Genomic DNA, 10,903 nt, shown 5'->3' with positions numbered 1-10,903 from the left:
TTGACTTGTACATATATTTTAACCGAAGATTCTTGAGGTCAAAAGAAACACTTTTTTCATTTACCATTTTTTCCGATTCGGCCCTCTTAAAAAGATATAGCCATTTTAAATTTTCATAATGAGCTTATTCACCCCTGGTAACCGGAACACTGAAGTTTTCGCAAGTATAAGATATACAATTTGAACCTTGGAAATAAGCTACTAGATTGGAAAAGCCATCATAAACTCACTTTTAACATTCCATTTGTTGAACAAAGTAGTATTTATAATACAATAAATGAGTTATTCCAATTTCATTGACGATAAAGATTAAATATTTTTCTCTTGATTTTCTATTTCACTTTCGATAATCATAACGAATTGTGCTCGCTACCACCCATATTAGCTCAGCTCTGATACTCATAATTCATATCCATTCATTTATTATATCGCATTTATAATATATCGTTGTTTATTTCATTTCGTGCCATTTAACCTCACATTCTCAAATAAATCTGTAAAAATTCTAACACAGACTAACTAGTAATCTGTGCTAGTAGTCTGTGGTTTTAAGTTTGAACCTCAAATTTCGAGTGTTGCAAATTTAAACACAGCAGTTCGAATAATCTATGTTCTAACCTGAAATATTCATTTTCAGTGAGATTACACTGTTGTTATTATAATATTTGATAACATGAAATGAAAATCATCGAAGATTTGAAGAATCCCAACAGAATATTGAAGTTCCATACATATTTTCGAAAAATTTAAAAACTTCTTCTTCTTCTTTCTTCTCATAAATAAGCAATTTGCTTGTTCTTCTTCGTTCCTTCGCCTTGTGCCTATTCAAGTGGGAGATTGTCACTCCAACGTTTGCGGGGCCTTCCGACGCTTCTGCATCCAATCGGTGACTTGTCCCTAGATATCTTCACTAGTCTGTCCTCGGCCATACGGTTGATATGTTCGTTCCATTCTTGCTTCCTCTTTAGAACCCAATCATTGATGTTATCAACCTTACACATTCCTCTGATGTTCTCGCTTCGTACGCAGTCCCTGAGCGTTTTACCTGTTATTTTGCGCAACACCCTCATCTCGGTTGCTTCCAATATTTGAGCTGTTCTTGATGTTTCTGGTCTGGTTTCCGCAGTGTAGGTGAGGATGGGTCTAATCGCCGATTTATAGATCCTAGATTTTACTTCAGTTTCTATATGTTTGTTGTTCCAAATGATTTTGCTGAGACATGCGGCTGTTCGTGCTGCTCTCATGGCTTGTCCTCTCACCTCGGCCTCGACATCCCCACACCCAGATATTTCTACGCCGAGATATTTAAACTTCATTTCCTGCTCTACGATATGTCCATCAATTTCCAGTTTGCATCTGAGTGGGTATTTCGATGTGGTCATGCATTTGGTTTTTGATGATGATATTACCATATGAAATTTTTTTGCTGTTACGTTAAACTGATGTAGCAATCTCTGAAGATCATCCTCGCTTTCGGCAATCAACACTGCGTCATCGGCGTAGCATAGTATTCTGATTTCCTTACCACCAAATTTATACCCTTTTAGTTTAACCACCTGCTTTATCAATTCGTCCATGATGATGTTGAAAAGAAGAGAGCTGAGGGAGTCACCTTGACGAATGCCATTGTCTACGTCTATTTCCTCGGTCAGTTCGCCGTTTATTTCTGCTTGGATCTTGTTAGCCTTGTATATATTTTCTATCGTTTTTACAATGTTATAGGGTATCTGTTTATCGTGAATTATGTGTATTACATCTTCTAGTTGAATGCGATCGAATGCCTTCTCTAGATCTATGAAACACATGAAAGCTGGCCGGTTATATTCGATCGATTTTTCAGTGATTTGTCTAATGACAAACACGGCATCGGTGCATGATCTTCCCGATCGGAACCCCTGTTGTTCGTCTCTCAAGGAAATGTGTTCATTAATTTTGTTCGTTAGGATTTTCGTTATAAGTTTGAGTGTGGTAGAGAGAAGATTGATTCCTCTATAATTGGATGGTAATTATTTGTCGCCTTTTTTGAAGAGGAGTATTGTCTTGCTGATCCTCCATTCATCAGGTATTCTATGGAAGTGTAGAATCTTATTAATCAGAGTCGTCAGTTGGTCTGTTATGCTTTCACCTCCGTATTTGAGCAGCTCATTCGTAATACCATCAAGCCCAGGACTTTTTCTATTTCTAAGTTTTTTTAAGGCTTCTTTCACATCTTCCTTATTGATAACTATGTTGTCGTCTGTTATGATTTGGGGAGTGTTGTGAAAGGGACCATTTCGTCTTTGCTGCCTTTTATATAAATCTTTCAGATAAGTCACCCAAGTTTCCTTCGCAACACGATTACTAGCAACCAATTCGTGTGTTTCTCTTCTCTGGCTCCTGATCAGCCGCCATATCTGCTTCTGGAGTCCATAGAAGTCGTTCTCCATTCTTTTCGAAAAAATTTCCCAGTGTCTGTTTTTTATTTGTCTGACTAAGTTATTGGTAGTATTCCTGACTCTCTTGTATTCCTGATGATCTTCTGTGGCTTGGGTCGACATGTACTTTAAATAGGCTTTCTTTTTCTTCTTGCATTGTTCTTTAACTTCCTTGCAGAACCAGGGGGTTTTATTGGGTTGTTTGTTCCTTTGCTTCACCTTTCTTGTTCCGAGTGCTTCAACGGCTGCTTCGTTAATGTTTCGTTTCAGTTTCTCCCAGCTGCTGTCCACGTCTTCTCCGTCTTCTAAGGGATTATTCTCTACTTTACACTTCAGTCGCCTTTGGTATAAGTCCCTTACAGATTTGTTCCACAGTGATTCTACGTTTATTTTCTCTTCTGATTTGATAGGACTTGTGTTTTTATTTGGTTTCAGCTTCATCCTGATTTTTCCGAAGAGTAGCTTATGGTCACTACCAATATTTGCAGAGTTAAGGGTTCGTATGTCCAATATTTGGGAAGGATGTATGTGTCTGTTGGTTATTACGTAGTCGATTATCGATTGTTGCCCTCGAGTGTTGCTGAATGTGTACTTGTATTGCGGTTTATGATCGAAGAAGGTGTTATTAATTCTGAGTTCATTAATTGCACAAATACTGATAAGAAGTTCTCCGTTGCTGTTCAATACATTCTCGTTAAAGCGCTGCTTGATCCCAGGTATAGTCTCGACGCCGATGCGAGCATTGAGATCTCCAAGCAATATCATCGGCTTGTATTGTGGAATTGACTCAACCGTGGTTTGAAGTTGGTCATAAAACTCTTCTCTCTCTTGTTTTGATCTGTTGTCTTCGGGTGCATACGTAGATATTATGTACAATTCTTGTGCTTCGGTATGTAATCTGATAAGCAGTATTCTCGAAGAAATGTATTGGCATTCCTTCAGGCAGTCCTTGTATTTTCTGTGTATTGCGACTGCCACACCCTCTTTCGCACGTTGTTCGCAGCTTACCCCACTGTACACCAACATGTAATCACCAAATAGCTTTTGACCATTTCCTTTTCTTTTAGTTTCCTGTAGTGCGCATATATCAATGTTTTGGTCTCTCAACTCAACAAATAATTCCTGCTCCCTTCCGCTGAGTGATTTTATGTTCCAAGTACCGCAGCGCAAAATATCCAATTTCTTCCAATCTCGAATCCTTTTCCTTGCATGCGTCGTCATCGTTAGATCCATCCTATTCCGAGGCAAAGTAACGGTTCTATGAGCGTTCTGGTTTTTCACCTTAGGCAGATTGCTAGCCTGACCTAAGAACCCTCCTCCTTTATCCGGGCTTGGGACCGGCAGAGGCAGTTGCCGGGCTACTCAATCCACCCAACAACTAACCCCAGGCGGAGTTAAATTTAAAAACAATTTCCAAAATAATTGTGTGGATACCAAATAAATAAGTGTGCATTCTGATAGAAAGTAATTCCTTTATGAAATGAAGCATTTGATTTGTTCCAACTATCTCATAAAAATGAAAATAATGATCTGCTTCAATATTTTCGGAGCCATCAGTGTGAAAATATGGAAATGAAGTTTTATGGCTCTGTAATCAATGGAAAATGTTAGACTCCACTTGTAATCAAATTGGTTCTATAATATTTAGCTACATTATAGTCAACTCTACTACTTGATTCATCTTGATTTTGCCATTGAAAATAAATGAGAGGTATTCAATATAAATATCCACAGTTGAATATCCTGTTTCTTTCAACTCTCCTATTTATTTTCATATTAAAACAATAATGGCACTCTTCGAAGTATGTCAATCATATTCTCTAGGATGAATTTATGGAATAGCAAAAGAATAAAAGTATTTAATCTCAATCACATGAAAATTTGTCTAGTATGTACTTAGTGGTATGTTTGGATGTGAGTTTGTATGACCCTCAAAGAATACAGTATTGTTCGATAGCAGTAGTCTTTAGTGGGATATTGACCGTTGTCATTATAATGGGACTATTTTGTGAAAACTTTTTTAAACATGAGCTTTATGGGAAATCTGGACTTTTCAAAATAGAATGTTGACTTTAATGAAGTATCTTCTTATAAGAGCTGTGTCAAAGCTCAGTAATTTGTGATCAAATAGAAGAGCTGAGGTGAGTTTATTAAAATAACTTCATTTTCAAACTTAGTTGGCTAGTACTTCAATTCTAGAATCTGAGACATGACATCATAGTAAATATTCATTTCTGTGGTTTTTTTTTTTCACAACAGAACAGAGTTGCATTTAGCCAAATTACCCAATTTTTCGAATTTCACAGATAATTTTTTTTTTTGAGATCAAGTTACTCGAAAACGGCGCTTTGTAGGAGAAAATATGAAGAATACTTTTATTTTTCAAATTAGCCAAGGTATTTTTATATGATGTAATGTTCATAATGAAGTAACTGGAAGATGTGTAGGGAATTTTGTGTTTGGAGAAGATGTATCACATCAAGGAAAAGCTTTATTTCAAAAATCATCTTCTTCAATAGAACCATTCACGAGATATAGCTGAAAATCACATTTTTTTATCGATTTTCAACAGCCTGTATCTTTGTAACCGGGCCGAATCGGAAAAAACTATAAAGGAAAAAAGTGTTTCTTTTGACCTCAGGAATCTTCATTTGAAATATATGTACAAGTCAAAGACTCACCCTGTATATATCCTGTTATATTATTTTCCGCTCAAATGAAACATGTATTAATAAACCTTGGAAATTAGAGACTCTCAAACTTATCACCTGATTTCTCAAAAAGGTTTCACCAAGATATTATAGGTAATTGCTTATGAGGTAACATAGGCCATGGGTATTTGAAAGGCAAGTCTATTCATTATGTCTCTTTTTAGTTGGTTTATTATAGCTCTACTGAATATTTCTAAAAATAACATTCACTTTAGATGTGAATTAATTAAATTTGGACTTATGCATCATATCATATATGACTATGAAATTGAGAAAGACATATTCTTCTAAATTCCATTATAAGTCTTTTAAATAGTACTTTGAAGATATTGATTTCAATAACGTATGGAATATATCAGTTGAAATACTAGCCAAAATGTTACGACAGAAATAAATTTTGAAGGATCATTCAGTAAATGAAGAATTTCAACATGGCAGTCACTTTCGAAATTGGTATCAATTTTGCAGCAATTCAATGAAGGTATAAAATACTTTAAAAAGCAACTATTTATTGAAAATTTCCATGTCATGAATGATCAAATTTGTATAAAAATGTAGATACCTACTTATTTGTTCACTCAAGTTTCCAATCTTTTAATCGTTATAGGAATAGGTGCTATATGGCCATTTCAAAAATGCTATCCTACTGATTTATTCATTGCTTTTCATTTTGGTAAAAATTAAATTTTTCATTGATTCAGATCCAAAGTTAACATTTGAAAAAATTAAGTCAGTGTAGTTATCGAACCCACTAATATGGGTCAATAGTATTGGCCGATACAATTTTAGTACCGATTTCAAATACTCAGTTCCTTTTGACTGAAGTAAAAATTGAACAATGATCTTTGTATCTTGAAATGAGTTTTGCACTTTTTCAGTGTTCAACAATGAGGTAATCATTAAATTGACTCAAGAAATTAACAGAGTATGCTATATCAGGACTAGTTAATACTGCTAAAGATGTTAATAAACCTATTAATTCCTTATATGGTTCATCATTACAACTCTCTTTTGTTGAATCAAAATTCAATTTAGTTTTCACATGTTCACAATCGGACATGTTGAATTATTGCAATACATATTTGAAGAATATAATCGATAGCTTTACTACCTTTTCCATCATTTCTAGTAATATTCATCCCTGATCATTTTTTAGCTTCCCCTAATTTCTTTATCATAAAATTTTCTATCAGAAAATTCATTCAGAATTAACATTAGTTAAAACAAAAAAGTCATCCACGTACAATGCAACAATAGTAAGCAAGTTATTTTTTGACTTATGTAAGTACTATGATCAATTGTTGATCTTTTGAAACTTATATCTATCAAACTTTTATTTACTATAAATTGCCCTGTTTAATTCACTTCTGAGTTAAACCCAGAGCCACAAGTCTCGTTCTATAACATAGCATCAATACAATCTTCAGATACTAAAAAACTCCTTAGTTCGTCAGGAATTTCCAATAGGTCCTTCAAATTGTTGCAATTATATTGTATTTCTTTACAAAATATGGAATAGAAGAAAAATTTGCTGCTCAACTGAAAAATGTATTGATAAACCTTGGAAATGAGGGACTTCTTATAACCTGATTTCTCAAAGATGTTACACTTAAGATATGATATTACGATGCAACTTCAGATATGGGTATACGAAAGGTAGATCTATTATTCATTCTGCCTTTTTTCAGTTTGTTCATTACAGCTATACTGAATATTCCTAAAACAAAAATCTCACTGTAGGTCTTTTCATAGATCTTATCGAACGATTATGTAAATTCAATATTTGTCAAAACTGAAAATAAACATTGAATGCAATTTCTTTATTTCAGGTAGTATTTCTATTAATGAGTCAATTGAATAAATGTAACTTCATTTTAGGGCTCACAAGTAAATATCCAATGGAATGATAGCCCTTAAAATATATCTATTATTCATTTTGAATTGACTTACAAGAATATCAATATTTTCATCGGCAAGACATAAAATGACAAATTTTCTTTCAAAGTTGAAATTCAGAGAAAAATATGCTAATAATTGTCTATTGTAACTATTAAATAAACAAAAAAAAAGGACCATAAAAAGGATTACAACTTAACTAACAACCATAAACTTTTTTTGTCAATTTTTCCCACCCAATCATCAATTAAATTTAGACTTATGCATCATACATGTCTCTATAAAGAAGAAATGTGGTAATTTAAAATCTTAATGTTGGGATTATATTATTATTCAATATTCTCTAAAAATTTTTTACAAACCTATAAGCATGAATAACTTTCTTGAAAGACTGACGCTCACATTTTGATTATTCATTTCTCCCAAATTCTTCAAAGAAAGAAATTGCCATTTCTGGAAAAATGAGATCTGAGAATTTGGTTGATATCGGTTTTTTTTTATTCATTATTAAAGAATACAATATACGATTTATATTTGAACAAAATTTTAAGACATGCGTTTGACTGACAATTATGATCATAGAGAAATCTTTGTTTATGGTTATGACTGCGTTCGGCAAATCCACACTAGGGATGGGCAAAGGTCAGAAAACTATCGATATCTATATATTGTATCGATATTTTCTGGCACTATCGGAATGTATCGAAATATGTAAGAGTCAAATTACGATATATATCGCTGTGAAATTTTGGTGTGAAAAAATTCTGTTGATTTGAATAAAGTTTTTCTATCATATAGGATAATAATAAGATTCAGATGACAAGATTCAGTGGAAAACGACATATTTAGTAGTTTGCTTCCATTTTTATGGAGAATTTTGTCCTACTGAACATTCATAGGGACATTGATGTTGACGAGGACGCTGTGATTACAAGGTTTTCAAAGGGTTCAAAGTTTTAAAGACCAAATTAGATTTTGTGTTGCAGTTGCCAATTGTCTTCTTTTTTTTTCATATTAAATAATCTATTTTTTTTTAATTTTCACCTGAATGGTAAAAACCCTGATAAGTGAATGATGATATTATAATACAACAAATACATAAGGGTATAACTTTTTTTGCGAAATTCGGGGCTTTATTGTCAAGAACTGATTATACATTCATAATTCAAAGTACTGCCCATCGCTGGTCACTACTTTCTATCATCTTTCGGACAGCGTACGAATTGAAAAAACTGGTCATCTTTTGAAGCGATCCACGAATCGATTCAAGTTTTTACTTCTTCATAAGATCGGAAGTGTTGGTCGGCCAGGCCGTGTGCTATTAATTGAAACAAGTGATAGTCCGTGGGAGCAACGTCCGGAGAATACGTCGGGTAGGGTTGTGGGGTAGGAATTCCCATTTTAACGTTTCCAAGTATATCTTGACTACTTTCGCAACATGGGGTCGAGCATTGTCATGCAGTAAAATCAATTCATCTTCTCTCTCGTTGTATTGCGACGGTTTGTTTTTCAATGCTCGGTACAAACGCATTGATTGCGTTCGATAACGATCGCCTGTGATTCTTTCAGTCATAAAACACTACGCCGAGCTGGTAATATAATAATAATAATGGTCCCACCAAATACTGAGCATGACCTTAAAACCGTGAATATTCGGTTTGGCCGTCGATGTGGAAGCATTGTCAGGATATCCTCATGATTTTATGCGCTTGGGATTATCGTAATGAACCTATTTTTCGTCTCCAGTCCCAATCCGATGCAGAAACCCCTTCCGTCTTTGTCTTGCAAACACCTCGCGGCTTCAACTCGTACCGCACCCAATTTCCTTGTTTCTGAGTCATTCCTATGACTTTCAGGCGTTTTGAAATGGCTTTTAGTGTCACTCCTATTGATCCTACAATTATTGTTGCGTTTGACATGAGTCTTGATCAATTATTGCCTCCAATTCTGCATCTTCAAAAAACTTCTCTCTTCCACCGCGATGCTGGTCTTCAACATCAAAATCACCATTCTTGAAGCGTTGAAACCACTCATCTATTTCTTTATTTATTTAATCAAACGGAACAAGCCATTTTACAGATGTACCAGAAAATAACTCAACTTAGACATAAACAATATCGTTGGTACGTTCTTCCACCAATATCGTTCTCACTATAGGTATTTGAAAGCATTCGATGAACCTCAGCCGCGGATATTTTCATATTTTAGTAGAAAATTGAAACTTCCCGCAAATGACGAGAATTTGGCTCGTAAGCTAACATAGTTAATCGTGAATAACTTTATTATGCAGACACAAATCGACTAACATGTCAATGGCGTTATGTTCACAAATACCTAAACTTATTGTATGACATCTACGATATATTTATTTCTACTACCACTTACCGTTACAGCCATCTATTGCAAAACGGCGGACGCAAAGTTGTACGCCTTATATAAATATTCAAATGAATATCTAAATATAAATATTTTTGAAAGGTAAGGCTTGATATCGGTATAATCTGGGATTTGGTCCCATAGAAATACTCGAAGCCCATAACGGCGAACCCCCTCAAAATTTAAGGCTAGGACCGCCCTTGATTTGTCGTCATGGAAAGTTATTTGCATCAAATATTTTCATGTGAGCAAGGGGCAAACGGTATGTTCTAGGAAAAAAATCATATAGAATTCCACCCTAGAATCATCATAGTATACCGAGTGAATCATCCGAAATAAGCTAACGATACAAGGTTACCGAAAAAAATTTTTTATTTTCTAGAGGGATACCCAGTGAAGGATCTACCAGCATAGTGACGGGGTCCAAGTGGCGGAACCCCTTCGGCGAGCAGAGCGAGTCTATAATTATATAAAACCGCTTGCACATTCACGTCAAATTTTAAACGTAAAATCACAGCCCAAACGGGACCATCTAGAGCAAAAATGACAAGAATAAGATCCCCCTCAAAATCGTCTGGAGATCCTGGGAAAAATCCCAAACCTTCGATTCTCCTCGCGGTTTTCGAGTATACGGGGTGTTTGGGATCATTTTGACATTTCAAGTCCCATATTTCTGTGGTATCTGTGGACAATTTGACTGTCAGTGTCATGTTAATAATAAATATTCCATTTCGATATATGAAAGTTCTTGAAAAAGTTTGCAGTTTCCAAAATTGTTATTCAATATTTAAATAAATGCCGACAGATAAAATGCAAAGTCTTCGGCGAATCGAAAATTCGATAGATATTTGTCAAAATTTGGAAATGAACATTTATATCATCGAATGCATTTTCCTCAATTCAGGTTCGTTTTAAGTGTTTGCATCATTCAATTGGATATGAATGTTACTTTATTTCAGGAATTTTTCGTTTATTTTCCACAAACTATAAAACTACATTCTCTTTCGTGAGAATTTGAATCTATTGCAACAGAAGATGGAACTACAAAAGAGAACATAAGCTTCATCTGATCATGTATTAAACAGATAGAAAAACTCCTTAGAGATAATTCACAGTTGGCTTTATTACTGGAAAAAGAGCCAAGTTAGTCAGAAGACATTCAAAAATTTCCATGTGTTTTTGGAATAGGTATCTAAAATATACACTTTTACGACAGAAGAGTGCAAAAATATAAATGATCAATCCGTTTTTGAAGAATTTGAGTGCACTGCTGTTGAATTTATAATGAAGAAATCAAATCATTGTGAAATCTTTCATACGAATAATTTCAACTATATATTATCTATTATATTATTTGCCGCTCAACTGAAACATTAATAAACCTTGGAAATTAGAGACTCAAACTTTTTACCTGATTTCTCAAAAATGTTCCACCAAGATAAGAAATTAAAATTTCTCATGAGGTAACATAAGCCATGGGTATTTGAAAGGCAAGTCTATTCATTC

General features: G+C 34.4%; 1 protein-coding gene across 1 annotated transcript; it reads right to left on the bottom strand.

Annotated features, from left to right (window-relative positions):
- Positions 1-2,006: 2,006 nt before the first annotated feature.
- Positions 2,007-3,635, bottom strand: LOC123678665 (craniofacial development protein 2-like). Its single transcript, XM_045615802.1, has one exon. It carries the CDS (start codon positions 3,633-3,635, stop codon positions 2,007-2,009), a length of 1,629 nt encoding a protein of 542 aa, XP_045471758.1.
- Between the last annotated feature and the right edge of the window lie 7,268 nt (positions 3,636-10,903).

Source organism: Harmonia axyridis, chromosome 4 (assembly GCF_914767665.1).
Source record: "Harmonia axyridis chromosome 4, icHarAxyr1.1, whole genome shotgun sequence".
In the NCBI taxonomy this organism is placed as follows: domain Eukaryota; kingdom Metazoa; phylum Arthropoda; class Insecta; order Coleoptera; family Coccinellidae; genus Harmonia; species Harmonia axyridis.
Note: the sequence above shows the minus strand (reverse complement) of the source record. Positions and strands in the feature narration are given on the sequence as shown.

Coding starts and splice junctions, on each gene's coding strand:
- LOC123678665 (XM_045615802.1), bottom strand. CDS start 3,635: ATGACGACGCATGCAAGGAAAAGGATTCGAGATTGGAAGAAATTGGAT.